Source organism: Theobroma cacao, chromosome 4 (assembly GCF_053813885.1).
Source record: "Theobroma cacao isolate CCN51 chromosome 4, ASM5381388v1, whole genome shotgun sequence".
Taxonomy (NCBI): domain Eukaryota; kingdom Viridiplantae; phylum Streptophyta; class Magnoliopsida; order Malvales; family Malvaceae; genus Theobroma; species Theobroma cacao.
Genome location: NC_142642.1, coordinates 8,894,693 through 8,920,916, shown reverse-complemented (window position 1 = coordinate 8,920,916; position 26,224 = coordinate 8,894,693). Strand labels below are relative to the sequence as shown.

The following is a 26,224-nucleotide window of genomic DNA, read 5'->3' as shown; positions in this document are numbered from 1 at the left end:
CATTTTATTCTTATTTTCATCATTTATTTATGCCTTAGGCCTACTTAGGCCTTAATAATGTTTGAAAGCATACTTCTAGGGGCTCACTAAGGAAATGATGAAATTACCCCTTGTCCGTGATATCGCGTATGCTTTTAGCTACGAGTCTATAAAGATCAAGGTCTCACAAAACCCAATAACATACCTTGATGTCATCTCTACTTTAGGGTTTGTATATTGACGACGATATGATGAGATGCCGAGAGATAGACCATAGCACGATGATGATGGTGCTCAACAGATAGTTGGCTAGCAAGAAAAAGCTAAGAAAGTTGAGAGAGATAAGAAAGTTGACAAAGTTGATAGAGTTGATAGAGTTGAGATAGTTGAGCATTTAATTTTTCTCTATGGCAAAAGGGAGATATTAGGAGATTAATTTGCCAGAAATGTATTCAAGGCATTTTTATCTATTTATGCCAAAATTGAGTAAAAATAGTTAACTTTATATGGTTGGCTATTTCTGAAATCAACTTATGAGGAGGGTTATTTCTAACAATTTCCTTTAAAATTTAAGTATTTACACCCCCACCCAAATTTTACTTCAAACCAACACTTAATAGATAAACCCAATTATTAGTATTTGCAAAAAACTCAAACTTGCAATAAAGCCCAAAATAAAAAAAAATTAAATCAATTTTTATGTATATTATTAATAAAAATTAAAATAAAAAATTAAATTTAACTCAAAAAATGAATTAAAGATTAAAATCATATTTAGAGTAATTGATAAGTTTTAATAATATTACATTAATTATAAGTAATTTATAATTAAAAATAATATGTAAAACTAAAATTTAATGCAAAAAATTATTATTCATGAACAAATAATAAACAAAACCACTATCTAAACCATACTTGAATCCATTCAAACTTGGTTATCTGATATTTAATTTTCTTTAATAAACTTGAATAATATAAGATACACAATTATAAAGTACTCATTACTATCCTTAGTCAAAAAGAGAAACGAAAAAAAAGAAGAAAAATAAATTTTTATTGTTATTAAATGTATTAACCTTTTTGTGTAAAGAGCCATATGACTAAAACTTTTTATGTAAAACCCGACCCCATAAACACATGTCATGATATACATACACTGAGTAGCATGTTATTTCGTTAGGAAAGTTCCTAAGAATAGACAAAACCCGATATTGTACCTAACGGTACACTTGAGTTGATTTAACCTCGAACTAGTTTAAATAGGAATCGTATGATGAAATTTAATATTTTATTGTCCAAGAATGACTAAAAATGATTGTTCGGAGTTCAAGGGTTCATTTGGAAAAAAATTTAAAATTTTGATGTTTAGGGGCAAAATCATCATTTTGCCACCTAAGATAATAATTTGATCATTGAGTGAAATTTTTGACCAAAATTAACTATTTGGAGTATAATTTAATGATAGGAAGTGAAAATTTTCAATTCCGGCAATTTTCGAAACATAGAGGCAAAACGATAATTTTGTCGTCTCGGGGTAAAAACCGTAATTTTCACCACCCAAAACTTGTCAAAATTATAGAATTTATTTATTTTTGGTATGAATAACTATGGTATTCTAAGTGATGAAAAATTGAAGTTTAAAGGACAAAATTTTAAAAACGGGCCAATGGGAAAGTGACACATGACACTTTTTAATGATTTAATATTATTTTAATGAAAAGTCAGCCCATTTAAACCCCATATTAAGTGATGGCCGGCCATAAGGAGAGAACAAGAGAGAAAATAGAGAGGAAAGGAAGAAAAGGGGAAAACTAAAGGAAAACTAGAAAATTCAAAGGGGAAATCGTGTTTTTCGTCTGTTTATGCGTCTAACGGTAAGATTTTTCGACTTTAGCTTGATTTCTACCTTTCCTATGCGTTTATTTCCATTTAGCATGCTTGAGGAGAGAGATCAGTAAGTGAAACCAAGGGCTGGCCGAATTTCAAGGGGAGAGATTTTGAAATTTTTAGGTTTTGATTCTTAGTTAAATTATTAGTTTTAGTTAGTTAAATGTGTATAGAAATCAAATTGGGCAAGAAAGCATGAAATTCTCACAATACCCACCCTTGGCCGAATATGCATTGATGTACAATGATGATGAACTGATTTTTATTCTAAGAGAAATGAAGAGAAAATGATGAAAAATGGTTAAATGTGATAGAAAAACAAAGTGGAAAATTAACAAAATAAATGTCTCATTTTTGACCGAATTTTTCAAGGAGGAAAGTGAGCTGATTTTGGTGATTTTAGAAGGTTATTGGCTGATATTTAATGGTTAGAAATGTTGGAGAGAAAATGGGACAATTTAGAGCTAAAATGGAGCGCATTAGCAATTTAACGGGTAAAGAGCAAAAAATAGGTTAATACCGCGTTTAAGCCGTTTTAGGCTATTGCATTTCATACCATGCATTAGTATAGGATTTAAGTCAATTATATAGTGATTTAGCATCAATGTGGTGAATTGGGTAAATTTTACAATGTGTTTAGGAGGAGAGCCTTCCGTTAAAGGCAAGGAAGTCGTACCCGACGAACAGTGATTGGGACACCTAAAAAGCAACTAGTTTGTACAAATGGTGAGTAAACCTATTATTATTGTAAATTATCTAGAGTTTATTTTTAAATGCTCTTCATGGATTTTATGAAATGAAAATGAGATTAAAATGGGATTTTTGATGTTTTAGAAATAAATGTGACAAATAAAAATATATTGTGTTGATTATAAAATTGAGTAATTGGAGGTTGTCAATTATTTTGAAATATATATTTTCCTATGAATGGCTTATGATATATGAGTATATGTAGCTATATGTTATAATTGCATTGGGAATTTATGTAAGCTGTCTTTTATTATGCAGGCTGGGTAAATAAATAAAAGTCACGTTATATTGTCGAAATTTTATTAAAATTGGTGGGTTTAGTCATTGCAGTGACAGGTTTTCGTGGACTGCCTATTAGAGGGGCACAGTAAATCCGGTTATATAGTTACTCAGGTAGTAGAGGCGAGGAGAGTAACTCTCGAGGTAGTATTAGAGCTCACTTAACGTCGAACCCCCGCGTGAATGTGTAACTCAGCCAACGCCAAGGAACGACTTGTTTTAAAAATAAAAATGTGTTTCACATGTAAATATCTTAACAATCTTGGCAGACTCAGTTAGATGCCTCGGCCAAGGTATCCCCGAGGATTAGTTTTAGCTTGAGCCTTGTTTTTAATAAAAGTCAGAAGCCTTAACAACTGTTTTGGTAAATTACAAATATTTTATGGTTTAAGAAATAAATTGAAAATCTTATGAAATGGTTTGTAATTTGTTGTTTAAACTTGCCTCCATGTTACTCGCCTTTAGATATTTATAATAATGTCTGTTTATTCATTGGAATTGCAAAATCTCATCCACCTCCTTTCCAAATATTTCAGGCCTATGGTAGCTTGTAGATACCCGATTTTATCGAGGATTCCAGTTGACCCCTCTATCTCACAGACAATAGGTTACTATCACCAACACTTTGTGTATTTAGGAGCCACTTGTGATTGTAATTATTATTATACATTATAACTTTGTAAATTATTGTATGTATGAATTTATTTTACTTCCACATTACAAAAGATTTTTACACGTATTTCTATAAATATTATTTTATATAAAAATACTATATTTTAATCAATATTTTGAATAGTAATATTTGTCTATAAATCTTTTTAAAATAATTTTATCTTTTGATTTATTTGAGTTGGAAACGACTGGTAATTATTTAAAACGGAATGTTTAAAAACGATTGCTCACAGAAAAGGCAAGAAACTGATATATAAGTTTTGTGGGGTTTCGATTGACATTCTGGACAATGAGTGTCAATCGAAACGTCGCGGCGATTTTCATGAGCTCGAGAGAGGTTCCGGGTCATGACATTTTAATTTGTCAATCATAGATGTAGCCGCGTGACCACTTAATTTAATGTTATAGCCTTACATATCAAAGTTCACCACAAAAACTAACTGTGCTAATAATTATCCTTAAATTAATAACTGTTTTAGAGTATAGAAATGCAATTAAATAAAAGTAAATTATAATATAAGTACTAAATTCAAATTGGACCCAACCGTCAAAACGGAAGAATAAAAAAAGCAGACCAAGCCACGGTTGTCCCGTTCCTTTCAGGTTTGGCTTTGTTGCCAAGGGAAAACAAAAACAAAAAACAAAAAAGCATTCACCAAACCAAACCCTGAAAGCAGTGTTTTTTTTGTTATGTTATGAGAAACGCTCAGATCTATGATTGAGGAAAGGAAAAGTCCAAAGATGAAAGGATGACGATGATGATGTTAGGGGCAGTTCAACTGGGAGCAGCGGCAGCGTGCGTGGTGGTGTTGGTCCCAATGGGAATGGCAGGATGGCATTTGAGCCGGAACAAGATGCTCTTTTTCAGCGGTGCCCTTTTCATAACTCTGGCTGTTTGCGTCCATTTGACTCCCTATTTCCCTTCCGTTTCTGATTTTGTTACTTCCGTTTCTTCTGTTGTCGTCTTCGATCACCGTATTTCTTGCATTAATTTGGTTAACGAGATTGCTTGGGATGTCAAGCCCAACTCTTCTATCCCCAACGATAGCCTCGAATTTTATGACAAGCGCTGGGATTGGTCCAAATCCCCAAAGCTCGACGCTTGTGACTTTCAGAAGCTGCCTGGATCCGATGCTTCCGATTTGCTAAACGGCTCCTGGGTGGTCGTAGCAGGTGATTCCCAGGCTCGATTGTTTACCCTTTCTTTATTAAATTTGATTTTGGGTTCGGAAGCCGACCGTATGAATTCGGTTAGAGCTGATTTATTCAAAAGGCATAGTGATTACAACATTTTGCTTGATGAAATTGGTATGAAATTGGATTTTTTTTGGGCACCTTATGTTGTGAATTTGACCAATTTGATGATAGATTTTAAGGTGAAAAAGAGTTACCCTGATGTTATGGTCATGGGGGCCGGTCTGTGGCACATGCTTCATGTCACTAATGCATCGGACTATGATTTTGCCTTGCGAATGTTAAGAAGTTCTGTAGTTTCTTTGTTGCCATTTTCGCCCGAGTTAAGCCTGAATGGACCCGTAACAGGCTCTGTGTCCATTAAGTCTCCCCATTTGTTTTGGCTTGGGTTGCCAATGCTCATAAATGGGATGTTGAATACAGAGGAGAAGAGGGAGAAGATGAGTGATGCACTGTGGCATGCCTATGATAGAGCACTCGGCGACAGTAAGCTATTACGCCAGACAGGTGGCCCTCTGTTATTGTTGGACATCCAGTCATTGACTTGGAATTGTGGGCCGCGTTGTACATCTGATGGTATGCATTATGATGGAGCTATTTATGAGGCTGCCGTTCAGATCATGCTAAATGCATTGCTAATTGAATCCCATCAGCAGCTTTGAAGCCGCCAACAGTTTTTCTTCTCTTAAATCTGTTCTGTGCAGCTTTTCCAGAAAATATACCAATGGTTTACATCAAGCTTCAGGAGCATTTGACCCTTGAGAGAGAGGCTAGTATCTTCTTGCCCTTCTAGAATCTTTGATTCTTCCCAGGTTTTCCCCTTGGCTTTTTGTTAACACACAAGTAAAATTTTTTGTGTATGTTGAAATTCTTTTTTTAGCTGTTTTATTTTTCATATGTATGAAAACAAAATTCACTTGCATACTATAGTCTGATTACATTGTATGATTCACATCCAATTTTGTTGTGACCATATTTTTATAGTTCTTACTATATTGTATGCACCTTTTTTTTATTTTTTATTTTTGCAATATATAGCAGCACCAGTGACTCTTGCTGATTATTTTCAGTATGATTAATAACTTAGCTTTTCTTAATTGGATTTTGTAGTTTGTATGAGATATTTAAAAGTAATGTCCATAGATGTAGGTGGTCCTCTCTGCCCGTATTTTTCCTGATACTATTTGCATATCCTTCTGTTTTAGTTTCTGTAGACTTGTATTGTAGATGATGTGGATATACAGAATTGGGATAATAAAGTTCATCATATATATATGTGTATAAGGATGGTGTTGTAAATAAACCCAAAAGTTACTCCACAGCTGCGAAATCACCAGCCATCCAGCCCCTAATGGATTGATGGATAGTGATTAGAGATTTGTGTAATGAATGCTTGCATGTCGTAGAAAATAGTAATTCCCATTCATTGAATTACCAAAAAAAAAAGCAGAACAAAAACTGCAATTAGTGATGGATTGTATGCTTGGAAAATTTCTAGGAATTGTAAATTCTCTACTTGTTAGAATTGAGTGTCAGAGATGGTAAGATATGGTATTAATTAGGTGTGCTTGTGTTTGGTGATGTATATGATGCCTTTATAAACAGGGTTGAGATCACACTTTCAGTTGAAGGAAGTTGGTCCAATACAATTGAGTTTGACTGCTCGTATAGTGAGTTTATTACTTAAAAGAGTCTCTTGAAGGAGATCTGCAAGACTAAGGTCACACTTTACAGCAGTTGTAATGCCTAAATAATTCTAGACGCTCCTACATACACACCCAGAGTTTTTCTCCAGAAATTAATCATTTTGATCCGTCCATATGATCACAATCTCCAACAGCAGGTAGTTTTGTATAAGACATATGACACTAGTATGTGAGGGTTGCATCAAGTTGACAAACTGCCCAACATTTGACACACAGAATAACTCCATATTTGCATAATATTTATCTTTTTCTTCATCAGTATTTGTACATATAGATGTGCCTATTGTTTCCTTTTCTGGATATCAGTTTCTTGTTAAGTGATCTGGATTTCATTGGGGCAAATCTTGCTTGTCAATAGAATGAAGTACAGAAATTTATGAACTTGGTCTCCTGTGCAAGGTACACCTACGTGCGTTGCCAATTTATGAACCATTTTTGTTTAGGCCCCTTTCAGGATTGAATAACTTGGATGTGAGCTTAACAAGCTGAGTGGTGCCCCAGATTAAACAGACAGGGCCTATGACTGTGTAAGAGATTCACTTCCCTCAAAATACCAATTCAAACCTTTTGATTGTACCAACAACTTTGTGAAAGAAATAATTTCATGTTAAGGGGATTGAATAAGGGTCTCTGTTGTGCCTGCAAAACCACCAAAGCAGACCAGCAACAAGGAAAAATATTTAAAACCACCAAAGAGGAGGAAAGAACAAATGAAACAGAAGGAAATATGTTTTTCCTTTTTTACATTTTTGGTGTGAAAAATAGAAAATAGAGGAAAGAAAGGAATCAGGAATAAGCACTCGAACAATTAACTCATTGATTGGTGCATTATCTCTCTTAAAAGAATAGGTAGGAAAAAGATATCTTCTTTCCAATTTGAAAGAAAACAGTGCAAATCTATCCATTTTCATTCTCTCTCTTATTTTCATCCTATGAAATGAAAAAAAAAATAGAAAAGAAAAATAGAAACAATATTGTGCTTCCACCTTCCTTTTCGTTAATGTACATGCTAGTTGATATACCATCGACCAATTGCAGAAGAATAGCTAGCTTCATCCGAATCCGTAACCATAAGCCCAGAATCATGTGGTAGCAGTTGTTCACCCCTACAAATGCCTTGTTACTTGTGTGTGCTCCAATCAATAAACACATTCATTTGCCTTATTACCTTGAGATGGCCTAAATGAAACCACTTGGGCCATGCCATTGGAGGGATCTGTTTTAAATTCACATTTTTAGGTATTATTGTGTAAGAGACAAACCTGATATCTATCCTAATTTGACAATGGAGCTATGCACACAACAATGTCATCACTTGAATATCAGCTTACTACTTGCTCCTAAATCAAAAAGCACCACTTTTACACTTTCCAACCCAATCAATCAGTAGTAGGAAACAAAAGATTACAGAAGGGAAGAAAGAAAGAGGAGAAAAAAGAATAGTCTTGTGTATATATAAAGACATCTCTTATGATTGGAATTGCTTTCCTTCAAAAGTCTGCCCAAAGTTCCAATCCTTAGGAGCAACATTGTAAGATGTAAGCGTAAGCCCATCACTAGTGGTGACCTCAAACGAAAGAGGCTGATTCTTTAGATCAGAATTAATATGCCAATTTTGTCCCCAATTCCGACCCATTTGCAGCCACCCAGTTTTTGAACCCTTAATCTTAACTGCAACTACATCTCCAGCACCAGCAACATTGCTGATGAGCACTGAAACGAAGATACCTGAACCATCAACTGTAAATCGAACACCTCCTTCTTTTCTGCACTTGATCCTGTTTAAGCCAAGCAAGAGAAAATACTTGTTAGGAGTTATGTCCGTAAGATCATAGCTTTCAGTTATCTCAATAAATCCAACTTAATTCCCAGCTGTTTGGGTTCATGAACCTTGTGTCACTATAAACATTTGCCTAAATTCCAGCTTTGGCTCCTGATTTGATGCAAATAAAACCGATCTAATCTAGATTTTCCTAACCTGACTTGATGAAGGTAACATTAACTAATACAAATAAGCATTAACGTATTGATAGTCAATTCCTGGCTTTTGTCCATCAATTTTTCCTTTATAGGTATAAAATCGAGGAAATATCTGCAGCTACATATAACAAATTACTAGCGATTCTTAGCTGCCAATGATAAGTTAATATCAAGTAGTACAATGTTAGGCAAAGCAACTTAAAACTGCTTGTACCTTCGATACTGAACGGGCATGTTGCCAGCCTTCCAAATGGCGATCTTCTCAAAAGCCTCGATGGGAAGCACAAAGTGCTTGTTGGGAGGATTACAATGCCCTCCACCCTCCGCTGTAAACCCATAATTGGGAGCACAGAAATTGGTGGCTGTCACAATGATAGAGGTCCCGGGTATGCACCAGCGCAGATCATCCACGCACCTCAGCTCGAAGCACGCGCCGCAGATCTGCCCACGCTCAAACAGGGACTCGCTCAAACCCACCGTGGCCATGCCGTAGCCAGCCTTCACCAGGTCCCCATACCCACACGCGCCACCCACCGCGTCCCGAGGATCCGATGCTGCATAGTAAGTGGCGCGTGCGGGATGCCACTGGGAGGACTGAGGCGCGGGTGGGGACGAAGAGGTGTAGTGGGAAGTGGCTGTCGAGGTTAGTGTAAGAAGCAGAAGTGCAAGGAGAGGAGCTTCAGTCTTTGCTGGCGGTGACATTTCTTAACCTGAACAACAACTCCTTACACTTGAGAGAGACGAGAGACAAAAGTGGAAAGCGAAAGGTTAATCCGCGTCTTCAATCAAGTTCATTCATTCATTTTAAGCTAAGCTAATACACTGGATTACTATACTTTTGTAAGTGCCTTTTTCTTTTTGGCTCTTCTTTTGTTGTACTGGGGCCGCCTTCTTTTATTTCAAAACACTAGGCCTTATGCACTTATTTATTACTCTGATTAGTAGCTTCTTTTGCAAATGTAATTTACTTTATTTTGTATGACAAATCAAATTTGTTATTTATGTTTGAAAGGTGTAATTAATTTTTAATATTGTATTTTATTAGTTTGATTAAAAATAGTTAAAAGTTAACTGTAAAAAATAACTTTATTAGGAAAGTAAAAAAAAAAAAAAGTATTCTAGGTATTGTTTTATTGTTGACTTTTGATTATTTTTTAACCAAATTAAAAGTATAGTATTAAGTTTTCACCCGTGAAAAAAATAAGTAATAGAGTTGAGCGATCATCTTGAGTGGAATGTTAAATTTAAATCTTATCTCTTGAATAATTTAAGTAATATAGTATTAACATTATTCTTTATCATACCTTAAGTTTTTCATTTTAGTTTGACTTTCATGAACATTAAAACAAAAAATTTGATTTTAGGGTCTGTTTGTTTTAACGTAAAATATTTTCCGAAAAATGTTTCAAGACTTATATTTGTTTGAAAAATAGAAAATTTATTTCAAATATAAAACATTTTACGAGTCAACAAGAAAAATACCCTTTGACTACGTAAAATGTCTTACCCCCTTAAGAGGCGTAATACTTTTTTCGAAGAATGTTGTCGAATTTACCATGTAAGTGGACGTATCGTTAACAAGTAATATAATAAAAAATAGAGTATCGTTCTGTACTCAAAAACTTTTGGTAAGTACTAAAATTAACACAACTTAATATTATCCAAACAACCAATTTTCAAATTACTAAAAACTAAAATTAATAACAAGAATAGCAATTTAAACCATAAAAATCAATCAAACAAAGTGTAGAACCACAATATCCCCTCAACACTTTATTTAAATCTCTTCTACTCCCTCTTTACTTACTAGACAACTGCGTTATTAATCTAGAGTTCTAACGTATTTATAAGTCTCTTATGATGTTTTTATTAAAATATCTTTCTTAACCAATCTTATGATATTCCTATGCAAATTGCAATTAAGAAAGTCTCATTAAAATTAGACTTTAATTATGGCTACATACAACACGTACGTGTATTCTTACCCTACACGCAAATCAAATCAATCATTTTATGCAATTAAAATTGAACATATGTTATTTCATCCAAGGTTTATACTAAAATTACTTTTTCAAGTTTCATTTAGGTTACCCTATCAATCTAATAGGTGGTTAGTCAATCAGACACATTAAGCACAAGATTGAAATAAACAACTCAAACACTATCAATCATAAGCAAAAAAGAGTATTAAAAATTCAAACTACATGTTGGGTTCAATTGCAATTCTAGATAGGAAATTCAGTTACTCATAACTACTAAAAACATCATCCAAAAAAGTTTAACCATCAACACAAAACAAGGAAAGTATAAGAAAAACAAAAGAAGAAAAGAAAACTAAGATTTATTAAGTCTTTGATCTTCAATCTTTAAGAGTTTTTCCTCGTTTTCTTACTTGCTTGACGACTCTTTTTCTTTAAAGAAAACCAATCTTAATTGTTCCCTTCAAATGCTCTAAAAGGGTCTTTAAATAGGCCTCAAAATCCTACGTGAAATAAACTTTCGAATTTTGGTCTGCTCAAGATATTGTGTTAGTGTGGGGGCACCCAAGGTTCTGTATATTTTTTTTTCTCATTTCTTCTTTCAGTGCCGTGGCACTCCTCCTTTACCGCATGGTGCCCAATGTTTTGTCTTGTCTTCCCTGCTTTGCTACACTCTTTTGACTTGTGACACAATTTTCTCTTTTTTTCGGGCTGAATTTTGTTATGAATTTAGTACACGCAAGTATATATATTGAACAAGTAATACAAACAATAAGTCAAAAATCATATCCCACAAGGATTTGCTCTTAATTTTTCACTAAAGACTAAAATTATGCAAAATTAATCTAATTCAAGTAATTGAATTTTGTAGAAAAATAATTGCAACTAAATTTAATTAAAAATTAAACTAACTAATAAAAACTAAAAATTCACTAAAGAAAGACAATAGATTAAAACCTAGGATTATGGGTTTATTCAACAATTCATCTGATACTAGCTTTTTTATTATTTACATTCATGGGTGGTTTTACTAACTTAGAATCTAAAACTATGCATAAGTCTCCGTCGAGATGCTTGTACAAATACTTAACTTAATTAGGTCACTATATGTCTATAGCAATCAATTAAATAAAGTTCATTAAGCTAGTATTCTAATTTGACTAAATATGGCAATTGGCGTATGTCTATTCTAATTGCGAATCAAATCATTTATTTAGTACCCCGTACTTTGATATGGTGGCTAATAAAGCTTACGAATGCCAATTGAGGTTAATTACCGAGTTAAAAAGGTGATTCAGAAGTGAACTTGTGAAACCTCGACCTCTATAGACCCGTAACTAGCAGTAGACGCTATAACACGAACTAGGGGTAATTTCATCATTTCTCATGGTGAGCTCTTGGAAGTAGCTCTCAAATGTTATTAAGGTCTAAATAGACCTAAGGAATAAATGAATGATGGTAAAAATGAATGAAGAAGATAGAAATATCGATAATTTTCACGATAAGGGCAAAACAGTCATTTTGCATCTCGAATCAAAATTTTTAAGTTTTCGTGAACTCGAGTATTTCTAGACTCTTATGGACCTTGTCTTAGTGTCAAAGAAGTAAAAAGATTGTATAAAGGCAATGGAAAGACAAAATGACCTTGTCAAGGGCATTTTAGTAATTACGTGAGAAAATGGATAAACTTAAGGCATAAATATCTAAGTTTCTAGTAAGTTCTTCAAATTTCCAGCAACTTCTTCTTCTTCTTCCTTTCTCACATTTTCTTACCTTCCATGGGAGCTTGCTTTGAAACCTCCATAGATTTTCTCAAGTTAACCCTAATTTTCATACTTTTGTACACCTTTTCGCAAAGTCCTTTGTGCTCTCTTACTCTTTCACCTTAAAACCCTCAAAAAGCCTTCCCTTAATACTTTCTCTCACTAGTTGGACATTTTAGAGAGAGAAAGAGAGATTTTTCATAAGAATTCGAAAGCTTTTGAAAAGGAATTCGATTACAAAGCTACCAAGGTCCCAACGAGACCCCACATCTCCATTCGGACCATTAGTGGGAGTTGGAGTCGATTTAAGAATCAACAAAGACATTGTGAGTGAGCTTGTACTGAAAATATTTTGGGAAATGTATTGGTATTTGGACGAAGCGTGTGAATGATTTTTATTTGATTGTTCTTTAAAGGTTATCCATGGGAACAAGCCTTTATTAAAACGTTTTATGTTGTGAGTGTGCAATATGATGAATCCTTGTGCCTTATATGATGTTGATATAAATATATATGTTGCGTATTGATAGTTAATATTGTGTAACAAATATAACCGTGCATGTGCGCGATGTGGGGATGCACATGCCTGTGATGACGAGGTGCGGAAGTGTGAATAGTGATGTTGATGTGTGAGAGTAGTGTCAAGCCCGACCTTATAAAATACTTGCCATGTCATTCATGTGATTGACAATATGCTTGCATACTTGCAAAGCCCCGAAAAATTGTTAAAAGTTGGTAATGTACCTAGTGGTGCAACTAAGTTGAATTAAGCCTCGAACTAGACCAAATAGAGATTTTAACATGAAATTGAGAATTTTAAAACCCTAGAATGACTTAAAATGGTGATTCGAAGTTTGAAGACCGATTTGGAGTCAAATTGGAATTTTCATGATTTAGGGGCAAAATGGTCATTTTGCCACCCAAGGTTAAGATGTGAATGTTGGAAGAAGTTTTTGATCAAGATTGACTATTTAGAACATAATTTGAGTTTGAGAAGTGAAAAATTTTAATTTTGACATTTTTTCGAGTATAGGGGTAAAATAGTCATTTTGCCACCCCAAGGGCAAAATTGTAATTTTACACCACCCAACACTTGTCCAGCACATGGATTTTACCCAATATTATCATGGATAATTGAAGAAATTTAAGTGGTGGAAAGAGATTGCTTAATGGGTAAGTATGACACATGGACCAATGGAATGGTGACATGTGTCAAGTTTATATCCATTTATTATTTAGCTTTAAAAATCAGCACAAAATCAGCCTATATCTCATTCTTATGGCTGGGCAAAGAAGAACAAAGGAAGAAAAGAAAGAACAAGAACCCTAGGTGGAAAAATTCAAAGGAAAAATGTGAAAATTCAAGGAAACAAGTGAAAAAGGTAAGATTTTTTTCAATAAAGCTTGAGATCTACTTTTCCCATGCATTCTTTTTGATTTTTCATGGTTGAATCATATGAAATCATGATGGGTCTCTTGCTGGCCGAACATGGGGGGAGGAGTTTTGATGCTTGATTTGGTTAGATTTCAATGTATTTTAGTGTTTTTAGTTAGTTAGTGATGTGTAGCATGAAAATCAAGCAAGAAAAATTCATGTTCTTCCATCACCCATTATTGACCGAATTTTCCATTTAGAGTGAGGATGGTGGATTTGATTTTATTTCAAGTGAATTGGTTAGGAAATGATGAATTACTGTGAGAAAATCAAGTAGAAAAAATTATAATATTGATGCACCCATCATGGCCGAAATTCCTAAGGGAAAATGTGAAGGTGATGTTGCTAAATTTTATGCTATTGAATTTGTGATTGATGGTCTGGAGAATTGGAAGAAAAATGGAGTTAATTGGAGTTGAATTGGCCAATTAATTTAGTGATAGATCGAATTAGGTGAACACCATGTTTAGACGATAATCCGAATAATTTGCATTCCATTTCATGCATCCATATAGTTTTATAACGGTTTAGCACCAATGTGGTAAATTGCTTGATTTTGCATCATGTCTAGGTGGTGAATCCTCCGCTAAGGGCAAAGAAATTGTACTCGAGGATCGGTAGTTAGAGTACTCTAGAAATTCGACTCCCGAAATAGTGAGTAACCTTACTATCATCTTAATTATCTAAAGTATGTTTTATTTGATTTCGTGAATTTTATGGAAAAAGAATTAAATGATTAATTTTTTGATTTTATAAACAAAATGTGATTTATTGAAATGATTTCATAAAATTGTTTTAAAATTGAATGATGGTTTGAAAATAGAGTAATTGGAGACCACTTGATGTGTTGTAAATTTATGGTTCTAATTGATGGCTTATGATAATGTGTTGGCATGACTGGCTGGAATTGTGGTTTGTGAACTGTATGAATTGTTCTGTTTTACATTTACAAGCTGAGTAGTATAATATTAGTCATGTCATGCTATCAAAATTTTATTGTATGGTGGGTTTAGCTTGTTGCAGCGGGCCGATTCTGTGGATCAGCCTATTAGAGGGGCACGAAATCTGGTTATATATGTACCTTGGGCAGAGAGGTGCGTAGGGTATCTTCTGAGGTATGGTTAGAGTTCACGTCACACTGAACCACCTCGTGATGATGAACTTCGCTAACGTCAAGGAACGACTATGTTTTTCAAATTAAAAATATGTTTATGTGTATACGAAATTTTTAACAACCTTGGTAGACTCGGTTAAATGCCTTCGCCAAGGTATTCCCGAGAATGATTTTGGCAGGAGCCAAGCTTTTAAGATACTCATAAGCCATGTTGATTATTTAAATGAAATGAATATTTATGTTACGAAATACATATTGAGATGGAATATTTTAATCGTCTCCATTTACTCAATTTTAGATATTTTGGATGGTGTTTGTTTACTCACTGGGATTATATAATCTCACCACACTCTTTTCCACCCATTTCAGGCTCAGAATAGGCTGTAGATAGCTGGTTTCATCGAGGCTACCATTAGATTTGCATCCTCCAAACTGTAAGTTTACAGTCTCCCTTACTTTTGGTTATTCGGGGGCCTATTGGTTATTGTAAATTAAATTAAATACTCTGGCTTACTGTATTATAGTATGTATGAATTTATTTTGCTCTTACGCTGAAAAAAAAATTATTTACGTATACTCTAAAAATATTGTTTTATAAGAAAATAGAATATTTTATTAAATATTTATTTTATTTTATTATATCCAAATAATCATAATTTCATTTTAAATGAAGGTTTTAGATGTTTAAACTTATTTTTGATTATGAATTATGTGTTTTGTACTTGCATACTACATTTTTAGCGGATTTCAAAATGTTCAGGAAAAAATGACCAAAATACCCCTGTGAGACAGAAATAATTTTTTTATTGTTTTAAGTTGGAAATAACTTAAAATCTTTTAGAACATGATATTTAGCAACGGTTACTCACAAGGGGAATGAGAAACTGATATTAAAGCCTTGCGGGGTTCCGGTTGGCATTCCGGGTGATGAGTGTCTATTGGGACATCGCGGCGGTTGTCACAAGCTAGAGAGGAGTACCGAGTCATGACAAGTAGGGAGTGCACATGATGATGTTGAAGTGTGCGAGTAGGGAGTGCACATGATGATATTACCTTGTGCGTGTAGGGAGTGCACATTGGCTGAGTGAGGTGGTGGTATTCGTGTTTATCTATGTATATATACATGTGTAAAAGAAAGTTATGAATATAGTAGGTGGATGTAATGTATGTGAAATCTTGCATGTTGAATTTTGAAATCTTGCTAATTATCTTCAAATTGAATTGTATTGCAGCGAGAAACCTTTTGTCATGTTTACTACCTTGCTTGGTTTCTGCCATATTTTCTACTTTTTTAACCTCACGGTTGATCATGGATTTTCAACATTAAGGGATTAGTTAATCAAGTTTGAAATGAGGAGTTTTAATAAGAATTAAACTAAATTGCATTGTTTTTGAATCTAAGTGCATCATGATTTTTAAATTTTCCTTATCGTCGCTTGTTCCCTTCCTATGTTCACTCACTGGGTTTATACTCACGTTTTTAAACTTCATGTTTTAGGTTTCTGAGTAAAAGGTGACTGGATCCTAGGACGAGGTGATCCTCCCCATCCATTGTTCGGTAAGTTTGCCATGATACTAAGTGTTACCACCCACGCCTAGAGTCACTCCGCTGACATTAAGAGTCTTTGAATGTGTACATGTAAACTGGATGTGATTTGCTAAGAATCGTTTGGCAAACTTTTTATGTATATTAAGATTGATGAATCCCATTATGAGTATATAATTGGATTTTATGAATTGATTTCAATGAAGTTATTATTTGAACATTATGATTTATGGAACTTAAAAGGGAATATGGATGATAAAGGGGCTGACGTACAGGTTCATATAGGAAGGCTTGCTTGGGCTTAGTGGGCTATGCCCATTGGGCCCCTGCGTCTGTCATGGCCCGAAAATTGGGCTGTGACAACTTAAGTGACATGAACATACACTATTCAAATCTTAGTCCAATCTAAAATCTCTATGCCAAGTCCCAATTAGATTCACAAATCAGTTAAGTGTTGGTCAGACAATTAAAAGCATTAAGAATAGATTTGAATAAGCAAAACTATACCTATTCATAATAAATAAAAGAGAAACAAATATTCAGATTACATGTTGAAATCCACTTTAATCCTAGAAAAGCAAATTAGTTCATCATATTTAGATAAAACATCATCCAAAGAAAATTAACCATTAATCCAAGTCAAAGAAAATAAGAGAAACACAAAAGTAGTGAAAATAACTAATGGTTGAATCTTTGTGGTCTCGCTTCTGTCTCAATTTCTCTTGCTTTCTTACTTCGTTCTTGGTTTCTTTTCTCCAGAATAGTTGCTTGTCGTCCTCTCTTCAAAATCGTTGAAAAATTCCTTTAAATAGCCCCCAAAAGTCCAAATTTCCAAATTCCCGTAAAACTGTTTATTTTTAGAAATCTTCTTGGCACCACAATGCCACCCTCATTTCTTATATCGCCGTAGTCATGTGCTTTTAGGTAGCGTTATGGGGATGCACTTTTAACCAGTGCCATGGCCATGCTCTCCTCAGCACTACAGCCTTAGCCTCATTAGCATCGCAGCCTTGAACAACCCAAGGCCTTGGCCTTCATTCCTTGTGTAGCCTGTGCAAAACTACAATAGTTCAGCATTTGTCAACACAATTTTCACCTTCATTTGATTTGAATTGGAAAAAGTGGTAAACATTAAAGTTGTAACCCTATCTCTTAGCTTTCTAATGGATTAAGAATCGCATCAATTAGACTTTTGTAGCTCAATTTATCCTCAAAATACTATAGTATATAAGAATGAAGCTATCATCATACTTGTGCAATTTTTCATCAAATGAAACTTTCTCATCAAATTTCCTACAAAAGCAATAAGAGAAATCAGCAATAACTATGCTTAAAGAAATTTAAAACAAAATATAGTAAAATTAGATTAAAATAACTTAAATCAAACTAATCAAAATGTAATCAAACTTAAATAAGAAAAACACCTAAAATACTAAAATCCAAACCTAAAATTTCAAAGATCTCACTACTTAAGCCCCCAAAATGTATCAAAATAACTCTATGTAATAGAGTTGTTGTGAGACCTCGACCTTCACAAACATGTAGCAGGGGTAGACTCTATGATGTGAAGTAAGGGTAGTTTGGTCATTTTCCTGATGAGCTCCAAAAAGTGGATTTTCTAATATTATTAAGGCCTAATTAGGCCTAAGACATAAATGAATGATGAAAATAAGGATAAAATGATGAAGGAAATAGAATAATAATGATTTCCAAGGTAGGGGCAAAATGGTCATTTTGCATCATGGGTATAAATTTTTAAGTTTTCGCGAACTTGAGTACTTCTAAACCATTACGGACTTTGTTTCAGTGTCCAAAGAGTAAAAAAAAAAGGAATTGAACAGAAGGAAAGAAGAAGACAAAGTCACCTTATGGAGGGCATTGTGGTAAATTAGATGAAAAATTGGATAAACTTTAGATATAAATATCTAAAGCTCCAGCAATTTCCAGCAGCTTCCAACCATTTCTTCTTCCCTTCCCATCCCACGTTTCTTTATCTCCATGGGAGCCTCCCATAAAGCTTCCATAGCTCTCTCAAATTAACTGCAATTTACATGCTTTGGTGCACTTTTCCTTGAAACCTTTGGTGCTCTTTCACTCTCCCACCTTAAAACCCTCAAAAGTCTTTGTTCAGTACTTTCTCTCACTAGTTGAAAATTTTAGAGAGAGAAAGAGAGACTTGCCATGGTAGCTTGAAAACTCTTGAAAAGGAGTTCAACTATAAGTCCACCAAGGTGAGAGATGAGTTAAGGTTGATTTTAGGTAGAGATGGCTAATAATTAGAATTGTGGGCTGTTATATTTTTTACGGTTATATTGTGTGTGATAGGTTCCAACGAGGCCTCACATGTCCATTTAAAGTAATAATCGAAGCTAGAGTCAATTAAAGATTCAACAAATATCGGTGAGTGAACTTGCATCAAAGTGTTTTTGAAAAATACATATATGTTGGGATGAAGCATTTAAATGATTTTACTTGGTTTTTCATTAAATTATGCATGGGAACAAGCCTTTGATAAAATGTTTTGATGTTGTGAAAATGTGAAATGTGTAAAAAGATGAATCTATGTTCTTCTATATTATGTTGGTATGTATATATATGAATATATTTTGTGCATTTGATGAATAATGTTGTGTGGTAATGATGACCCAGTTATGTGCGATGTGGGAGTGCACATGAGCTGATGATGACCCAGCTATGTGCAATGTGGGAGTGCACATGAGCTGATGATGACTCGGCTATGTGTGAGTAGGGAGTGCGCATAAGCCGATGATGACTCGGCCATGTACGAGTAGAGAGTGCCCATGACAATGTATGAAGTGGGGTGGTGTACGTGTTTATATATGTATATGTGATAGAAAGTTTATGATTATAATATGTGATTGAAATGAATAATGAGAAACTTGATTATTGTCAATGTGTTCACTTTGATGTGCAATATGGTAGGAATGGATTTTGTGGCATGTGAAAATCCTTTAATTGTCATCTGCGCTAAATCTCACTTCAGCGAGAAACTCTTGGGTGGTGGGGGCACAAACCAGCCATGTTTCTCGCTGCAGCGAAAAAGAATTCTTACTGCAGCAAAAATGGATTCTCGCTGTAGCGAGAAACTCTCAGGTAGTTCCAAATTCCTAGTGCAGTGCTTCTAATTTGACAATGATTTTGACTACCTTGAAGTTATAACTGGGCAAAGTGGTAAACATAAAAGTTGTAGCCCAACCTCTTAGCTTTTTAATAGTATAAATATCAGGTCAATTGGACTTCTTTAGTGGGAGCTATGCTGGAAAAACCAAAATATATGCAAACTGAGACTGTTTCTCACTGCAGCGAGAAACTTGCTGTCCTGCTTGCTACCTTGCTTGATTTTGACATATTTTTCACCCATTTAACTTCATGGATTGATCATGGGTTTTTGCAACACTATGAGGTTATTAATCAAAGCTTGAAATGAGGGGTTTTTAGTAAGAAATTAAACCAATTGCATTGTTTTTGAAACAAGTGCATCATGATTTCTAAGTTCTCCTTATCGATTGCTTGTTCCCTTCATATGTTCACTAACTGAGTTTTATACTCACATTTTTAAACTTCATGTTTTCTTATTTGGAGGCAGTTGGGACCAGATTAAGTTGTCCATATATGCTCGCCTTCTTGGTAGGTACTATGGCATCTTAGTAGTTGTACCTCCACCCACGGTCACTTTGCTGACGGTCAAGGGTTTGTTACTTGTGAACATGTATATGTGATGTAATTCGCTAGTATCCATGTTATAAGTCAAATATGTATATTTGATTGCTGATGCCACTAGGAGTTGGCAAACGGGTGACATCATTTTGACATAATAAAATTGTAAATATTGGGTCATTATAAAATGTCACTGAAATATTTTTAGTAGAGAATTACAATATGTGGTTTTAGAAATGATGGTTGGGATTGATGATTGGGATTACACAAAAAGGCTTGCTTGGGCTTAGTGGGCTATGCCCATTAGGCCCATGCATCGGTCATGGCTCGAGATTTGGGCTGTGATAGTTGTCACACCCCCAAACTTAAGATTTTGCTAGTCCTTGAGCAAAACTAAAATGCAATAACCTAAATGAAGAAAACACTTAACTAGAAATCAATTGCACCAATTCAGTAGTCACCTTTAATATCCTTAAAAGTTAATACATATTCTCAACTGTAAGCAATGCAAATATTATTCAAGTTAATGTTTCAATTCAAATGCAAACTTATCGTTAAGGGGAATTCTGTGTGTGTGCAATCTTTTCACCTAAAACATTATACAATCTGGATAATTTTATATGCATGCAAAATTCAAATTATTATTAAAGGTCCATAGGTTTGCTTTTCATCTCTCTCTCCACTAATGTAGACTAATACTAAGTTAAGAATCAATAGGACTTTAATGAGCTTGCAATACATGGCTAGGGTTAAAGTAGGATTAGGAATAATAGGTAGCTTAAATCACCTTAAGCACATAGTCATTCTAGGACCTATTTAGAGCTTTATTTTCCTTCACCTAGTATACTCTTTTTTTCATCAAAATTTTCTTGTGTTCAACACTTCAATCTTTTTTTTTCTTTTTCTTAATTTCACACTCCCAAATTTATTTTTTTGATTAGGCAGTGAGATAAATACAATCATTTTTTTGAACTTTTCATCATTTTTCATCTTTACTACATTTTTCACTAGTTAGCTTAAAATAATTCCTAAATTGACTTGTGCACTTACGAATGAGGGGTGTAAAATTAAAAATATTAATATAATCGTCTAGGTTAAAAATTAAGTGTTTAAACAAAGAAAAAGGTTATATTAAGCCTAAAAAGGGTAAGCGAAGGATATATATTCAACAAGGTGTCTCGATAGGCTTAATCAGTCCAAGAATAGCCCAAATCATTTCCTTAACTACGTATAGCCTAGGATTTCGCCTCGAGAGAGATTCAAACAAATTATGGAACTCAATACATAATTCAAAATTTTACACTCACATAAATCTTCTATAGATATGTACAATGAATTTAAGCAAAAGACATAGTGCTCAAATTATAGAAATTTCATTATAACAATGAAGCTTAGCATAAGAATTTACATAACACTCAAAAAATATTCACATATTTCAAAGAATCGAGATAGAATATAACTAGATTCTCATCATTGGATAGGTAAATTAAAAGAAATTGGCATAATCGTAAAACATGAATAAAATTAGATGATAATTTACTAAACTAACTGTTCACGTCACTTAGGTGATCCGATTCGCAATTCGGGTAAACATATGCCAATTCCCATACATAGCCACATTTGGACACTTGTGTAATGAACTTAATTTAATTGATTCCTATAGACATAGAGTGAACTAATTAAGTTAGGTATTTGTACAAACAACTTGACGGAGACTTATCCATAGCTTTGAATTCTAGGTTAGTAAAACCACCTAGGAAAGATAAATAACAAGAAAAGCTGGTACTAGATGAAATGTTGAATGAACCTATAATCCTAGGTCTTTAATTTACTGTTTTTCTCAACTTATTTTGTTTATTAGTTTATGTAGTGTTGTTTTTTAATTTTGTATTTGATTAGTTTTTCAATATTCAATTTACTTAAATAAGATTAATTTGTTCTATAATTTTTGTACTTAGTGAAACTTCATAAACAAATCCTTGTAGGAATAATAATTTGAACTTACTATTTATATTACTTGTTCGATACGTATACTTGCATGTGCAAAATTAACAACAATACATTTTTAGCAAGAAGAACAATAAGAGACTGTCAAGACCTAAATTTCGAGCCATGACTGGCGCATGGGCCTAGTGGACGTAGCCTACTAAGCCCAAGCAAGCCTTTTTACGTAATACCGTTCACTATCCCATCAATTTTTCATCACCATTACTAGACCACCATTTGTAATTTGCAACTAGACGTATTTCCATACTACAACATAGATAAAAAATTTACATTTGTATGATCTCAAAATAAGGTTATTCATAGCCATCTCATAATGGCACCATCATTCCAAACTATACATGCATCGTTAGCAAAGTGATTCCTAGCAATTTACATTTAATGTACATGTACTCATATAAAAGACTTTTGACGACCAGCGGAGTGACTCTGGTAAGGGCAATGCTATCGAATGCCATGATACCTACCAAGAGTGAATGCAAGTGGACACCTTAGTCTTGGTCCCAACTATCTATGGATCTGAAAACATGCAATTTAAAAGTGTGAGTATAAACTCAGTGAGTGAACGTAAGAAGGGAACAAGCAACGATAAGGAATGTTTTAGAAAACATGATGCACTTACGATAAAACCATGCAATTTAGTCTAATTTTTGGTTAAAACCCCTCATTCCAAACTTTGAATGTTTAATCCCTTAATGTTACAAGATTCATGATGAACCATAAAGTTGAATAGAATGAAAATTTCAGTAATGACCAAGCAATACAACAAATAGAGGATTTTTGTGTTGCAGCAAAAAGGTATTTTGGGTTTGCATATGTTTCGGTTTTTTAATCATATATCCCACTAAAGAAGTCCAATTGACATGATTTTTAGACCATTAAAAGATAAGAGATTGGGCTATAACTTTTATGTTTACCACTTTTTCCAGTTCTAATTAGAAGGTGGTCAAAATCATTGTCAAATTGAAAGCACTGCACCAAGATTTTGGAACCACCCGAGAGTTTCTCGTTGCAGCGAGAATCAGGCCAGTGCAACCCCCCTCCAACCCGAGAGTTTCTCGCTGTAGTGAGAAACAGAGCAACTTAGTTAAAAAGGGTCTTGTTACATCAAAAGCCATTTTCTTGCTGAAATGAAAAGCAATTTGGGAGCAATTAACAATGCCAACATACAACACAATCACAATTATTTTCATAAACTTTCTATAACATATATATATTTGTATATACATACATCATCATGCATACCGTCCTGCCACACTCAGCTCATGTGCACTCCCTACACACACAAGGCAATATCATCATTATGTGCACTCCCTACGCGTACATTTCAATATCATCATCATGTGCACTCCCTACTTGCACATTTCAATATCATCACACGCACTCCCGCCCACATCATTATCGGCATGTGCTCTCCCACACCACACACGCACGGTCATACTTATTACATGATATTATCTATCAAGGCATAACACATATGTATGTATACCAATGAAATAAAGGAGTACGTGGACTCATCACAGTCACATTTCACAATGCAAAATGTTTCATTAAAAGCTTGTTCCCCGTATACATTTTAAAGAAAAAGACAATTAAAACCTTTCAAATAATTCACTCAAACATTTACACATTTACCCCAAATCATTTTAATGCAAGTTCACTCTTCGGTATTTGTTAAATCTTTACCCAACACCAACTTCCTCTAACGGTCCAAATGGGGTGGTGCGGCTTCGTTGGAACCTATCATCACATTAACATCACAATTAACTCAATTCACATAATCATAATTCTAAAAGCTATCTCCTAAATCATGTTCTACCAGTTATCCCTAACTAGCTTCTAATTGCCATTAAGCGGCTATTTACTTTCACTATTCTAATCACACTAAAGATGAATAAATATCCTTAACTACAAAACATTCACAAATCTATCCACTAGCATTTTCAACAACTAAAAAAAAATCAACTCTAATTCACTACTCACCTTGGTAGCTTTGTAATTGAGTTTCTTTCCAAAAATTTTCAAGCTATTATAGAAGCTCCCTCTTTCTCTCTCTAAAACACCTAGCTAGTGAGAGGAAGTATGGAAGTAAGACTTTTCAAGGGTTTTAAAGTGAGAGAGTGAAAGAAAACAAAAGGTTCTATGAAAAGGTGCACAAAAGCATGAAAATTGGAGCTAATTTGAGAGAAGTTATGGAGGTTTCAAAACAAGCTTCCATGGAGGGTGAAAGAAATGTGAGATGGTAGGAAGAAGAAGAATAAACTGCTAGAAAAATGAGAAGAAGCTGCTAAAAAATGATATTTACAGCTAAAGCTTATCCAACTTCACTTAAGTTATGAAAATGCCCTTAACAAGTTGGCTTTGTCTTCCTTCAATCCTTTGTGTAATCTTTTTACTCTTTTGACACTAAGACAAAGTCTATAATAGTCTAGAACTACTCGAGTTCACGAAAGCTTAAAATTTTGATCCGAGATAAAAAATGACCATTTTGCCCCTACCTTGGAATCATCATTATTTCTATTTTCTTTGTCATTTTATCCTTATTCTCATTATTCATTTATGCCTTAGGCCTACTTAGGCCTTAATATTGTTTGAAAGCATACTTCTAGGGGCTCACTAAGGAAATGATGAAATTACCCCTAGTTTGTGATATTGCATCTACTTTTAGTTATGAGTTTATAAAGATCAAGGTCTCACAGAAACGTTCTGTGAATTTTCTATCAACACATTCAAGAATATATTGATAGATTTGAAGAAGAGGGACACTCGATGGAATTGTATAGATAGATCTCCCAATCTATCGATACATTACCTCATGTATAGGTAAATTTGAAGAAAATTCATGAAAATGTATTGATAAATTTACAAATGTATCCATATATACCTGGGTATTTACAAAAATAACAAGGGGCTCGAGTTGTCCACCCATTTTAAAACAAAAAGAAAACCCTCCCCACTCTTTGTCCTCAAAATACCCTAGACCCCAAGTGGAATTTGGAGCGTGTTTGAAGTGGATTCGAGCTTAGAAAACTATTATTAAGGTAGGATTACACCTTTTTACCCATTGATTTTCGATTTAATCAATTTATAACTTTGAAATATATTTGCTCTAGCTTTGGTGTAACTTTCCTTTAAGTTTGTTGGGAATTTGGAGCTGAGATTGAGCAACCCAATATTAAAGGTAAGAATTTAAACCTTTGAACTTAGGATTTGAAACCTAGGTCTTCACAACTATCAGTATTGGAACTAAACCTAGTTTGAAATGTTGGAAACTTACAAAAGCTAAGAAATAGTTATTATTTTAAATTATTGAAATGGAAAATAAAGCTAGTAGCGCGTTGGTGAGCTAGAGTGTCATTGGAGGCAAGAAAGTTGGATTTGGTTGGGGAATTGCCTTCGTTTTTTGCTATGAGTGGGGTTTATTATTTGAATAAATGTATGTGATGCATGACGCATTGTTAAGTGCACTACCATGGTACCTAAATTATACACACACACACACACACACACACACACACACAACCTAGATGAATGTGACTAGGCTAGTTAAATGCTTATATGAGATTCGGTGTGTGTGCCTTAGGGTAAGCCACCTAATGGTACCTATTTTATCGATTTTGCATACGCAAGTATACGTATCGAATAAGTAATATAGTTATGAAGTAGATTTGTTCCTAAAGTTTCACTAATTATTAAAATTATAAAACAAATTAATCTTATTTAAGTAATTCAAAAATTAAAGAAAAACTAATTAAAAACAATTAAAAATCAACACTAAATAAACTAACAAACTAAATAAGTTGAGAAAAGCATTATATTAAAGACCTAGAATTATGGGTTCATTCAACATTTCATCTGATACGAGCTTTTCTTGTTATTTATCTTTCCTGGGTGGTTTTACTAACCTAGAATCCAAAGCTATGGACAAGTCCCTATCGAGTTATTGTACAAATATCTAACTTAATTAGTTCACTCTATGTCTATAGGAATTAATTAAATTAAGTTCATTAAGCAAGTGTCCTAATGTGGCTATGTATGGCAATTGGCGTATGTCTACTCGAATCGTGAATCAGATCACCTAAGTGATGTGAACATACACTATTCAAAACTTAGTCCAATCCAAAATTTTTTTGTCAAGTCTTAGTTAGATTCACAAATCAGTTAATTCTTGACCAAGCAATCAAAAACATTAAGAACAGATTTGAATAAGCAAAACTACAACCATTCATGCTAAATAAAAGAGAAACTAATATCCAAA

General features: G+C 34.0%; 2 protein-coding genes and 1 long non-coding RNA gene across 3 annotated transcripts; 2 read left to right on the top strand and 1 right to left on the bottom strand.

The window, feature by feature from the left end:
- The first annotated feature begins 4,175 nt into the window (after nt 1–4,175).
- LOC18601324 (Pmr5/Cas1p GDSL/SGNH-like acyl-esterase family protein) lies at nt 4,176–5,566 on the top strand. Its single transcript, XM_007032239.3, has one exon. The coding sequence runs from the start codon at nt 4,317–4,319 to the stop codon at nt 5,421–5,423; it is 1,107 nt and encodes a 368-aa protein (XP_007032301.1). The 5' UTR covers nt 4,176–4,316; the 3' UTR covers nt 5,424–5,566.
- Nucleotides 5,567–7,761: 2,195 nt separating this feature from the next.
- Nucleotides 7,762–9,272, bottom strand: EXPA13 (expansin A13). Its single transcript, XM_018119908.2, has 2 exons — nt 8,662–9,272; nt 7,762–8,245 (listed from the first exon to the last, which is right to left on the bottom strand). Exons 1-2 carry the CDS (start codon nt 9,147–9,149, stop codon nt 7,936–7,938), a joined length of 798 nt encoding a protein of 265 aa, XP_017975397.1. The 5' UTR covers nt 9,150–9,272; the 3' UTR covers nt 7,762–7,935.
- Nucleotides 9,273–13,485: 4,213 nt separating this feature from the next.
- LOC18601322 (uncharacterized) lies at nt 13,486–16,329 on the top strand. The gene is made up of 4 exons (XR_001927420.2): nt 13,486–13,571; nt 14,196–14,278; nt 15,108–15,172; nt 16,237–16,329. It is a non-coding gene; the product is annotated as an uncharacterized LOC18601322 (long non-coding RNA).
- The last annotated feature ends 9,895 nt before the right edge of the window (nt 16,330–26,224 follow it).

Coding starts and splice junctions, on each gene's coding strand:
- LOC18601324 (XM_007032239.3), top strand. CDS start 4,317: ATGACGATGATGATGTTAGGGGCAGTTCAACTGGGAGCAGCGGCAGCG.
- EXPA13 (XM_018119908.2), bottom strand. CDS start 9,149: ATGTCACCGCCAGCAAAGACTGAAGCTCCTCTCCTTGCACTTCTGCTT. Junction 8,246..8,661: donor ATGCCCGTTCAGTATCGAAG/GTACAAGCAGTT, acceptor TGGCTTAAACAG/GATCAAGTGCAGAAAAGAAG.